A 13,270-nucleotide genomic window follows, 5' to 3' on the forward strand; every position below is an offset into this window, starting at 1 on the left:
TTAACCACGTTAGCTGTTTGCCTCTTGGGATAGGTTTTTATTTTTTAAAGCCTTTTTTTTTTTTGTCCTGACTGAGTTATGTTGACAACAAGTTTATGGATTTCCATGAACATTAATACAGATATCCATGGTGCCATGAGAATGAAGCCTAACATTTCCTATAACACCAGAGCAGATTGACATTTGTTGAGTTTAAGGCGACCATAATGTGAACACATTATCATGAAATTATTTTCAGTAATTCAGGCGCTGCTCGTTAAAAATAGGTTTGATTTTTTGTTTCTTCATATTTTTGTGTGCATCAGCACCAGCTGTTGTTTGTGTCTGGTATCATTCTGAGCATGCATAATAAAGTAGGATTGTTTCCTTTGTCAATATTATTCTATATACCACGATACTACAGTCTCTTTTTACATTATACTATTTTGGCTGTACTCCATGAGGAGATTATCCTACCAAGCTGTTTATATGGCAAATAAAACATATTCCAATGATGATACCATTTACACCGAGATGTATAGGCATTGATTCCAAGCGGCAACATCGGTCTTGAAAAATGAAGTCAGTGCGGAAAAAACTGCTGTTCATCGATTGTCTGCTTGAAGCTGGCTCCAGGAGCCCCTGAAGTCACTTACACACTACAGCCAAATAAGCCTGTTTTTACAGCAGAAATTAACATGTTTACAGCCTGTTAAAAAGAACGGGGGGTGCATTTTTTTAAAACAGCTCCGTTTTTATTTTATGAACACTACGTGTTATCCAGAGTTAGGCATGTAACTGACATGACTGAACATGGCCGCAATGTAAAGCTTTATCAAAAGGCTTCCAACCCGCCTCAGCTCAGCCTCTCATTAGGTTGACTCAAAGTTAGGCTGAGACAGCATTTCCAGCATGACGGCTGCCGACAATGAGCCCCCTGTCGTAACAGATGGGTGACGTCACTCAGACTTTGTCCATTAATATTTGCAGTTTATGATTGATTCATGTAATGACGACATCATAGAGCAAACTTTGAATCCCCCTTTTTTTTTCTTCCTTCAATATTGAAAAATATCCTCAAACTTGTTCAATTGTTGGTGTTTCTCTCCTTCAGACCAGAAATGTTGGCTTGTTCTTTGTACACACATCTCAAGCACTACCTTGCAGAGTGGATAGTATACAGGCTAGAGCCCATGCAAAAACCCTATTCTGAATGCACTATATATATATATATATATATATGTATATATATATATATATATATATATATATATATATATATATATACAGTATATCCAAATATTTTCTGTAATCCTTATTATACTGTTTAGATTATCCATATCAAATTCAGAAGATTAATAGTGTATCATTAGCATGCATGGAGGTACATTAATTGAGAACATGTAAATATGCTGACATTAGCAGTAGCATCTAGCTCAAAGCTGTGGACTCGTATTCTTTGTTGTCCTTCAGCTCAATCACTTATGAAGCTACATCCATAGATTATACCTTAAAAGCAGTGTATTCATGTAGAATTTGTATAATGAAGACGAGGTCTTCATAGGTCCCTGGTCACAATCAGATTTGGTCAGTTGAAATACCTTCATTATGAATAATAAGAAAAGGGTCCAATGACAATGAAAAACAGCAAAAATCTTGATCACAATGCTAACACTTGTACAGCACAGAAAAGGATTTCTTGACACAACTCTTTTCAAACTAGTTTTTATTAAGGAAGTGAAACAAAATGCCCAGTGTTGTTTGTGCTTTACATTATTTGGAACCGCCACAGGAGGTCCCAAAAAAAAAACCCTCAGAGGAAGAACTCAAAACAAAGCAGGAAGCTCCAGAAAAATCATCACCTTCATCATCATCCTCATCCTCATCATCATCACTGTCACTCTATGCAGATCCGTAGAAAGAATTGTACTCCAAAGTCACACATCAGTGCTTATATACAAGGCCTCTTGCCGCAAAATAGTCGAGTTTTTTCATTCGCTCTTATAAAAGGTGTGGTGATGAAGATGCTCTCACACGGCTGTGTAGCGAGTAACACAAACATGTCGACATGTAGTAGAGGTGTTGCTTTAAACCAACTGTCGCTCACGTCTCGTGTTATTTCAGCATCGTTGCTGTTCGGACCTTTGATTTGTCATAGTAGAAAAAGGAGAAAGAGGTTTATATTTCTACATACAAGGCATTTTCTACCTGAAACTAAACTCTTCCATTGTGCTACTATCTTTGAACACAAAAAAAAAAAAAAGTTTTAAGATATAATCCATAAGAGGAAGTGCTTTTATATAAGAATAGGTAAACTAGCTTGTGGCTATAGTAGGCTACAGTAGTTCATAGTAGAATCTAAGTGTTTGTTGGTGCTCTCTGGTGCTGAAATATTGACTCAATGTTTTCTCAACTCTCCTTTAATTGCATTGGGGATCACCACAACAACCTCACAATAGCCAGGGTTGATGGGAAAGAAAAAAACAACCAGAGACTGTGCAGGGAGCATGTTAGCTTCAGATTCCTCACATAGAGTTCGATCATTAAGGCTTGGAAAGCCTGGAAGTAAAAGTGACCTTTCAATGGGATAAAGTGGACTTTTATATCAATCCAAAATCATTAGGGGTTTATTATGTGCATCCATGTTTCAGCACCAGAGGCCTACAGTACCTTCTACTTTCTACAATATTTTAGAGTAATAATACGAGGCAGGCAGTGCATAATCCATGTACAAAAGACCCGTCCCGACTCATCCCAGAGCCCTCCACCTAAAGGAGTTGTGCCATCTGTGTGAACCCTTGGAAGCCCCGACAGCCCCTAATGCTGACACAAGCTAATGATGCCAACATGTAGTTATTATTAGGAGGCAACTGTTATGGATAATATGAAATACTCAACAATTAGAGAAAATTGGGGGAAAAGGACTCTACGATCTTGCTAATTTTTCTAATTTTCAAGCCATCAGAGAAAGCCTCGGAGCATCACAACAGTTGCACAATCCCTCTAAATCCGAGCTCTCCACCCGACCCTCCGTACTTAACACTAACTTGGTTCGCTAACTCCCTGAAATTTCATTTCTCATAACTACATAGAATAGTGCTTGAAAAAAAATCAAGATGTTACAAGCAGTTATGACTCAAGTCTCTTCAAAAATATCATGCATTATTGCTCTATCGGATATCAATGAAATATTGCCCAAGACAGAAATGGACTTAATATGCCTGTTTATCTAAGAGGTTTGGCAAAAAATATCCCAAAGATTCATAAAATTGGCATAGATTCCATTATTAGGTTATTGTTATTTTTTGCATGCAGTATTTTTTTTTGTAATTAAAGTGTCGGACAAAAAATAAAAAGGTAATTAGAAAGTGTCAAATGCTTTGGCATATTATTTAACAAAGGCAAAATTAATACAACAAAGTAAAGTGCAAAACATCGACAAAAACATAAGAATAAATTAGGCAATAAATAGACGTAAAAAAAAAGACATACAAATCAAAGAGTAAGACTGTGTGGCCCATTGGCAACAAAAACATCATAACACAATCTGTGAAAGGTTTGACCTTTTGGAGAAGATCAGATCATTTTCAATGTCTGACTTCTAACACTGACAGGTTAACATAAATAACATCAGGTGAAGGTTGTAGAAAAACACTGTTTGTGAATACCCTGGTGGCTCAGAAATCCAGTTTGTCAAACTTATTCTTGCTCACTCTCCACTGTTTACTGTCAACTAAAGCTCAAAATGTTTAAATCCCCAAAACAACAAACAATAACTTTCCATTTAAGACATTGGCTTTGAGAAAATCACAATAAAAAATAACGTTTCCCAACTTCAGAGTGACACTATGACAGTTCATTGTAGATGTAATACTGTAGAAGCCATAACTGACCCAGTACACAGTAGACAGGGCGTGTCGCTGGTGTAAAGGAAAAAACTTTACAAGTATTTTGTTTTGCTTACGGGGAACCAATGACGTGTCATTTCTTTGTCTTGTTGCTTTTATCTTTTCAAACATTCAGTCCAAGGTTAGTTTCAAAAGCAGGATACTCGACGTACCCTTAGATTATATGTTTGTGTTTTTAAAAAAAGCAGTAAATACAAAAGTTCATTGAATCTCTTTGCAAGAAAACTAAGATGTGATTCATGCTTTTTTTAAGTCCTGTGATATTCCTGTCTCGGGAAGACAAAGAGATGGGAGAGGGATTGTGCTTCAGAGTGGTTTCATCGTGGGACGGGGATAGATATGGACGTAAATAGATCTTCAAAAGTGATGAGCTAGATGTGCTGTGCTTTATTTATCTTCACAGATACTAAAACCACCTCAGGAGAGGGACGTATTGTATTGACGCAGGTGGTTATCTAAATCAAGCATCTGAAACTTTTACCTCCAGATAAGGAAAGAGGAGACCGAGGAGGGATGGGAGGAGTCTTGATAGGAACAGATCCTCAAACTACTATTTTTTGTGGTTTGAAAAAAACACTCCCCACGTTAGTACTCAGGCATTACTGGTCATCTTGTTGGGAGCGGTTTAGGCCAGTCAGATGTGTTTAGAAACTAAAAAATGTCCAGTCAACTTTATTTTTGACTTTTATCATTCCCCCACTGAGCTGATTGGGGAGAAGGCCCCTTTGAAACATGCAGACTCGTAGTGCTTGTTCAGGTAACTCTTGAGTGCGAACGTCTTGTCGCAGCGTTTGCACTTGTAGTGCTTGAAGGCCGAGTGCGTCTGCATGTGAGCCCGCAGGTTAGACCGGTCGGCGAACGCCTTGCCACAGTGCGCGCACCCGAACGGCTTCTCACCCGTGTGCGAGCGCATGTGACCCTGCAGGAGCCACGGCCGGCTGAACGCCTTGCCACACACGTCGCACTTGTGCTTGAGGTCGTGGGTGAGGAGGTGCATGGCCATCGCCGGCATGGAGACGTAGACCTTGCCACACGTCGGGCACTTCTTGGCCATCTTGCTGTCGATGCTCCGGTGCGTCTGCTTGTGCCGGCTCAGGTTGGAGGACGTCGCGTAGGTCTTGCCGCACTCACTGCAGCTGTGCCTCTGGGCAGCTCCTCGAGCGCTAGCCGCGGCTTTTCTCCTCGACCGTCCGTCCATGATGAAAAACGCGTCCACCGAGTATCCTTCGCTGACGGCTGCGTCCCCGTTGATGTAACCGCCGGCCGATGATGACGCCTCAGAGCGCGGGCTGTCCGGCTGGTCAGAATCTCCATGGATGTCTTCGTGAATGCCGGAGTAGGTGTCATCGATGCGTCCGTAGATGATTGACGGGTGGCTGGGGGAGGGTACTTTAGAGATGACAGAGGAGTCATTTCCAACCACATCGTCATAAGGAGACGGACTCAGATAATCGCTGACATAGCCTGAGGAGAGAGAGAGAGGACGAGGTCAATCATTTAGCAATGACAGGGAGATTGATTTGGGAATGAGAAACTGATTGGTTAGAAAATCTTGACTTGGAAACAAAATGAGTGACACAAAAGTGAAACCAGGGAGGAAAGATGCATTCGTCAACAAGATCCTTGATGCCTTCCCTTTCACATTTTACAATTAACAAGCCCCTAAAGACCGGATTTACACCTTCTAACCATCCCTAAAGCCCGTACTGAATTAGGAAAAAGGACGTTCAAGTACTACTTGATACTTTAAATCTTGGGGAGCTGGTTTACTTGAATGTTTTTAAAGGTGGTCTTAATGATCTGGAGGCAGAAATATCTGACTGTAGATGTTTTAGCTAACTCGTATAGCACTTTTTGATCACTTTGTTGCTGATGACTTATGACAGATTCTGATGAATGGTTCTTTTTGTGATTCCTGTATTTATGTGTTTTATGTCTGAAACCCTGTAATTGTGCTGCTGCCTGTCTTGGTCAGGACGCTCTTGTAAAAGAGGTTTTTAATCTCAATGAGACTTTTTACTGGTTAAATAAAGGTTAAATAAAATTTAAAAAAATTCTCACAATATCTCCTTTTCTATTATTATATTGCAGTGAAATCATTTCTGTACCCTACAGAGCCCACAAAGTTACAGAATAATTGTATCACTAGCATTGCATGAGATAGTGCTTGTATCCTGATGGTGACAAACATCCAGGTCCAATCCTCTTAAACATACTGAACATTTATTTTTTCTTTCTTTAGGATTCGAGTAAAAGGCAACAGGCACCTTTGAGGACACACCAGTGGAGGGTAGGCAAACAGGAAGTGATACATTGGAGATAAAGCAGTATATGATCAACCCTTTCTAAACATGAAGTTGGAAACTATTAAACACTCAGTTCATGAAATAATGTTGTGTTTAACTTAGCTTATTGTGATAACTATGTAGATTCTGACAAATCAACATTTAAAAAAAAATAATCACAACACTAACATGCAGTCAGTCATAAGAAAAAAGATAGCTTTATCTTTACTGAGGAGGATAATAAGTGGTACAAACATATGCAGTTTGTTTTTATTATTGTTACTACATATTTACCACTGTCATCACTGTTTTTGCAAACGTACATCTCTTTCCTCCAGCAAGTATTTTTACATTCAGTTGACAAGCCTGAATAAATGTTGAATTTCATTTTTCATTTTTTTAACCAGTAAGAATGCTAAGTTAAATCCTTGATGTATAAATCTCTTCTTATTCTTTTTTTTAAATATATTTTAAGTGCTTATTTAATATGTATCTATTCTTATATTTTTGTATTTGCTCTGATAAAATGCTGTTGTAACACCACAATTTCCCAGTTTGGGATCAATAAAGTAATTCTATTCTATTCTATTATTCTATTTGTTTCTGCGGATGTTTTTGAGTCATCCCGAGAGCCCCATGGAGGAGAACCATTGTTACCAACACGATTAAAAAGATTTCACATAATTGTAAAAACACAGGCCACAAATCAAAGTTGTACACTTGAGTTCATTCATTATTCAGAGAGACATGTTGTCTCCTGATAATGTTGTTGATTGCAGCCTGGCGTCTCTGGTTTCTAAATATCAATCGGACCCCCCCAGGATCATATTAACAACATCTGCATCATGTTTGAACATTAACTATTGTTTAACACATGCCTTTATATGAAGACAAAAGTAGACACACGAGACACTGTTGTAAGATTGCTAAAAAAACAATTTCTGGAGCTGCTATAAAGCAGAGAAGAAGAGTTTGAGGTATTTATAGTGGCACTAAAGTGCTTTTTATGTCTTCTCCAGCCAGGAGGAGACACTTTCCCCTCAGCGGGAAATCTTTATTTTTCACACGAGGGTTCAGTGAGCACACTCTCTCCACAACAACTGCACCTATCCTGACAGGTCCGCAGCTACGCAGTCACACCTCTGAGCTGTCAAAAATATCTACTGCTGCTCACAGAGCATCTCTATTACAGCAGCTGGGATAGTCATGCTTTGCTCAAGGGTGTCCTGACACCGACTGCATTCATCTGTGCACTGGCCATAACGCTTCACTTTTCTTCATGTAGAATAGCCTCAAAACATTTTCTGAGCTACCTGCATATTCCCTGACAAAACTGATGAATTATTTGTTGCTGCGTTATGAAGTCAGCAGCTTCATTATTTCTATTATTGGCTTTAACACTCAACAGGCTGAGCTCCAGTAGACACAAGGAAAAAGTCTGGTAGCTAATACCCCACAGCCGTGACTCCTGTGGATCCATGCTGATCAATAAGCTCTCTGTTTCAATTAGCACTCTGTGAGCATTCAGACACAGGCAGCAGAGGAGATACTATTGCTGGTAATGTAATTTCATGATGCAGTTCTGAGAAAGCTCCAAAAGTTGGTCGATAATATGATGAGAACAAGAGACGGAGAGAGATGGAACACGAGGCAGGAAGGAGAAGAGAAGTGGAGCGCGCAGATAGACAGCTGAGGGAAAACAAAGGAAGGAAGAACTGAGGCAGGAAGAAACGTTTTTTTTTAGCAGGGTTCAAGTTGTGGTTCCAACCAAGACAATGATTGTGGTTAGGTGGTTTGGCTAAGCTGCTAACAGCCCTCATGCCGATTTAACATTTTAGAATTAAATTAAGACGGGGTTATGGAGAGAAGGAAAGGAAAAGAGAAGAAGTTGGAAGGAGGGGGAGAGGAGGAAAAGAAATCATGAATCATAAATATTCAATCATTGTACTCTGGGACAAAGTGTGTGTGTGTGTGTGTGTGTGTGTGTGTGTGTCTTGTTTTATAGAGCATGAGCAAAGCTTTGAAACATGACCAAGTGTTCATTTTTCACCATTATTAAGTTGACTGAGACCAGCCTCGGCCTCTCTGATGTTGAAGTACGTCATAATCACTAAAAATCTGTCAATCTACACGCTGGAGGGCGCTGGGCGGCTTCTCAGCATTTTACTGAGCTGGAGGACTTAGTGAAACAGTAGACACAACAGACAGATTTGTTTCCTTCAAAAAAAAAGTAATATCAAAGGTGGAATAACATCAAAATAACCACTCCTTCAGCCAGTGGAACATTATGTTTCAAAGTGTAAAAATGTAGTGATTAAAAGAATTATTAAGAGAGGAAGCATGCACATAAAAGCACTTTAATATTGTAAGCAAATTGTGCTTAAAGTATCATAATATAACATTCTCACCCGTAATGTTAGGTCATGTATCACATCTGATTAATTAGATTGATAGAAAAGCACTGTATCATATTTTTAATTCCTCATATATTGCTTTTGAAACCTTCAATTGAAGAGTAACTAGTGTCTAAATAAATGTTGTCAAATAGCAGCTGTCAAATAAATGTATATATTTCTTTATGTTTCTCTCTGGGATCAGGTCAAATGAAGTGAAAGAACCTCAACATTGTACTGATTTCATTACTTTGTTATTTTTAATACCTCAACATTAAGGTTTGCACACAGGACACAAATCCACATTTTATGACTGAGAGTCTGTGTTTGCTTTAATCCAACCTGAACCCCTCTCTGCGTGGACTGACCTGACACTCCTGGTATCTGTCTGCTTTTCTCAAAACATAATGGCAAGGATTAGTTCTGCATTTTATATATATTTCACTTCATTTTTAAATGTCAAAGTGTTATATAAACATTGCATTTAACAAGTAACTTCAATCTACACCTAATGTCATTGATCTCTGTTTATTAGTGTAGTTGTCATGACGACATGTGTAAGACCACTGAGTGTTGAATGGATGGATGACAGACTTTGTGACGACTGGCACAATCACATAAGTTTTGGCTCTCGTTTAAAACAGCTTGTGAAGTGAATCATGTCACCTATCATGAACTTGATTTCAGTGCAGGGAAAATACTTTGGCTCAGACTGAGAATTACAGAAATGGAAACAAACTCCATTCCTGGTCTGCAGGGTTTAAAGTTTAAAGTTTGCCCAATATTCTCCTTATAAAAAAAACTGTACTTTCTCTGTCTCAACGTCTGCGTGCTGTCTGTTTGTTTGTCTTTGTCTCTCTCCGACCGTCTCCGTCTCTGTCTCGCTGTCGACTCTGTAGTCCTTTCAAAGCACTTTAGCAACATTAGCGCTGATAGCACTTCTAAATGCTTATTAAAGATTAAAATACTCTGCCAAACCAAAGCCGTCTTTCTTTTATATGTGTGTGTCTTTGAAATACACAGAACAAGAAAGAGAAAGAACGATGGAGAGAGGCAATGAGAGGGAAGAGTATGAGAGAAAAGCTGCGAGTACAATTTAATTTTTGATCCAAACCAGCAGTAACTGACGCACACTTGTGCACTCTGGACACTTGTAGGTCACCGACTGCTCCCTCTCTGTCTGTGTGTGTGTGTGTGTGTGTGTGTGTGTGTCTAACGCGGTGCACTCAGCTGTGCAAGCTGCCTGGGAAATGTGCCGAGTTGACAGAAACGCAGTAAAAGTGTATACGCTTATGTGCATTTCTGTGTGTGTATCAGTCTGTATGTGTGTGTGTGTGTGTGTGTGTGTGTGCGCGCAACAAGCGGCAGCTGCTTCAGTCAAACTCTTGTTATATTTATATCAAGGGATAGAAGTCTCAGCCTGTACATGCCTGCCGCACTGCTTCTGCTGCATGTGTCTCTGTTCACCCTGACATCAGAACACCTGGGATCTCTTCAGTGCACATTTGACCTTGTGACAATGTGAAAACCACCGGGCTGCACTAACGCGTTACTCACCTCCTCCTCTACTGTGGCAGCTGCAGTGTTTCCTGAAGTCCTTTAAAGATGCTTTGATAACATTTCCACCACTAGGAGGCAGAAACAGGTTGACTGATACATGAACCTGTCCCGTAAATAAGAAATGGCCATCATGCCTACAATTTCCTCTTCATGCATTTAGCATAAAAAAGGGCAATATAATCAACCTACTGGAGTCCTGTTATTTTGGCTCCTAAATAACAAGTCTAAAATTAACTTTTTATTTGAAGTTTTATTTTGGTCTCTATAAAGTCCTATGAAAAATGTAAGGCACTGGTTGCTATATTTTAAGTCTACAGCAACAGGGTGTTAAACTTTGATCTTAGGATAGCTTTTCTCTTTTTATTGAAATTGATTTGTTGAGTTCCTGCTTAAATCTGGGTTTACGAGAGCAATAAGACTATTGTAGAAGTGCCAGAAATTCAAAACCTTTCACTAAAAGAGACTATAAGACTTCATGAATGCAAAAGTACAAGTGCCATAAAACCAAAACAATCAGCTAAAAAGGCTGAAACAAAAAGCTGCAAAATTGAACAATCTTCCTCTGTGCATCTTTGAATGCAAAAAAGATTTCTGTAGCATTAGATAAGATGACACTTTTATCCTAAGTGGTGTTCAGACAGTTTTAGCTCAGAGCACCGCAAGAACAAAACAACAACAGCCTTCATGAGCAAATATTAGCTTCTGTTCAGAAGTGTTTGGCCAGTGATTTATCAATAGCTGAAAACTCCCCTGAATGTTTGAGCCATTCCCATTGACTCTGTATTGTATTTTGCCTGTGAATCCAGGATTATGCACTGCGTGGGAACCATTTAGCATCAATGTAGCTGCGTAATATGTTTAAATCTTGTAGCGAGACTCACAGCTGCTGGAAACCACCTGATTTGAATAATTTACTGGGCACCAGAACAACAGAGAATCCCAGTGCATATGACATAATGTCATTATTGGGCATGGTTTCCTTCAGGAAATGTAAGCTCCCTGGCTCCCTGTTGCTCAGAAGCTTTTTTTTCATTATAAGAAAAAAATAAAGTAATATTTTTCATCTGCAGTTGTTGGCTGCTATGTTGAGTTGAAAATGTGTTTTCTGTATTGTATATAGAAGCAGCTTGACCATAAGTACAAGCTGGCATAAAATGAAAACCAAGAGTACTTCTATTTCAGGATGAAAGAGTGTGAAAGAAAAGGAAGTGAAGTGTTACAGCTTAATATAAAGATAGTTGTCCATCTGTGACATCAGATTGTTTCCATGCATGTCACAGAGAACCTAACCTTGACAAAAATAAGATTTAGTCTATGAATTCAAAGGTTTCTATCACACAGATGTTCAATGTGATTCTTCATGTGTTACATTTCATATCTTTACACTTTGGGTTGAAATATGCACCCTGATGAAGAACTTGTTTAAGACCCTGTGATCTGCCCTGACCTTTGCCATATTGAGTGTCATTATGTAGCACACAATGATCACATTAGGCTATATTGTTTGAAACAATCAGTATATTAAGATCCCTATAGGGTTCTTATGGTTCATCTGGAGCAGATCACTCTGATCTGTTTCTCTACATAACACAGTTTTATGCAAATCATCCTCTCAAGAAAAGGAGCATGTCAATGCCTGCAATTTGTAGCCTATATTTTTGGGATGTGACCACAGTTTGACCCCATAATTCCCCCTTTTCCTTATCCTTATCCTGAAAACAGCCATGCCTAATGCTTCAAACCTGCGGATATAGAAATGCCCTGGATGATGTATTGCAGACAGTGCGAGTGTGTGAAGGGTGGGAGGGTGACAGACCTTTGTCATGATGATGGAATCGCAGACTGAGCTCTTCTCTTCTGCTGTGACCATACTCCAGCTCTGCAGCCGAAAAATCGTCCAGTTTCACTTTCTTGACCAAGAAGGAGCGAGGCATGATGGGACAGTAGTTGTTCCAACACTCGAAAAATAAACACAGGCGGTCTTCCTCTTTCTTCCAACCCTCTTTCGACTTGTGGGTGATACTCGTTATGGTCTGATTTTAACCTTAATGTATTACTTGGTCTCAGAAAAGGTGCGTTTGCTCCCTCCAATCAAACTGCTTCCAATGTGAAGAGGAGACATGGCTTTTAAATATTAGAGGAATCAAGTGCTCCTCATGTGTTTCTTGTTTTTGTAGCCGAACTAGTGTTTATTTTTGATGAAGTTGGTGGAATACCAACTCTAAGGTCAAAATTGATTTTTCGTACGATAAATCACCAGAAGAAGACTTGTGGAGCTCTGAGGGAGAAAGGGAAAAAGAAAATAAATCTACTCCTGTGTTGGCTTCTATTCCGACGACATGGAAGGTGATAAATAGCGTAGAAACGTCCCACTTTAACTTGTTTATTTGGTTATTCCGCTGCCTCCGTTTATTTTCGTCATCCAAACCCCTGCAGCCTCTCGGTTTCAGCACCGGACAGCTCCGCTCGAGTCAAGGTGAGGAAAGAGACAATAAAGAAGTTTCCAACGCTTTGAAAGAAAGCCTCAATTTGAAGAGAAACACAGTCCGTGGGAAAATCCTGTGGGGGTGAGTCAAAACAGTCTAAATGTTTTTCGGAAACAAGTCGTAAGATGTCCCCGTGCCTTTACAAGAAGTGTTAAAATAACAGGTGTGACGGTCGTCAAACGGTCAGAGAGCAACTGAAGGTTAAATGGGTTCAAAAAAGAGAACCGGTGGGTATAGAAAACGTCTCGTCAGACACAGTGTCATCACACTTCCTTAAAAATATTGCTCAAAAAAACCCTGCAGTTGGAAGACAAGGACAGCTCATCCCTCCGTCGTCTCGCTTACTCTCTTTTACTCTCCTCTCCTCTCCTCTCGTCTCCTCTCCTTGACGCGTGTGGAGCTCTTTCTGATGCACAGATCAGCTGTTGCGGCTTTATAGTGAGAGAGAGAGAGAGCGGAGAGAGAGAGGGGTGCTTAATTTTATTCATCAGAAGGAAAAAAAAGAGCATCTTGTCTTGTGGGACCAGTAGCAGCGCGCCGGGCAGGAATTTAATGAGTTAGTTTCCAGGGCACGTTTGCAGCGATTTTTGTAGTAAAGGAATGAGGACAATATAGCCTACAATCCCACTACCAAACAAAGTTTCCTTTTAATCATCATG

General features: G+C 39.6%; 1 protein-coding gene across 1 annotated transcript; it reads right to left on the bottom strand.

The window, feature by feature from the left end:
- Positions 1 to 1,688: 1,688 nt before the first annotated feature.
- LOC110003309 (transcriptional repressor scratch 1) lies at positions 1,689 to 13,027 on the bottom strand. Its single transcript, XM_020658900.3, has 2 exons — positions 11,942 to 13,027; positions 1,689 to 5,351 (listed from the first exon to the last, which is right to left on the bottom strand). Exons 1-2 carry the CDS (start codon positions 12,057 to 12,059, stop codon positions 4,576 to 4,578), a joined length of 894 nt encoding a protein of 297 aa, XP_020514556.1. The 5' UTR covers positions 12,060 to 13,027; the 3' UTR covers positions 1,689 to 4,575.
- Positions 13,028 to 13,270: the final 243 nt, after the last annotated feature.

This window comes from Labrus bergylta, chromosome 19 (assembly GCF_963930695.1).
Source record: "Labrus bergylta chromosome 19, fLabBer1.1, whole genome shotgun sequence".
NCBI classification, from domain to species: domain Eukaryota; kingdom Metazoa; phylum Chordata; class Actinopteri; order Labriformes; family Labridae; genus Labrus; species Labrus bergylta.

Coding starts and splice junctions, on each gene's coding strand:
- LOC110003309 (XM_020658900.3), bottom strand. CDS start 12,059: ATGCCTCGCTCCTTCTTGGTCAAGAAAGTGAAACTGGACGATTTTTCG. Junction 5,352..11,941: donor ATTCCATCATCATGACAAAG/GTCTGTCACCCT, acceptor CTCTCTCCTCAG/GCTATGTCAGCGATTATCTG.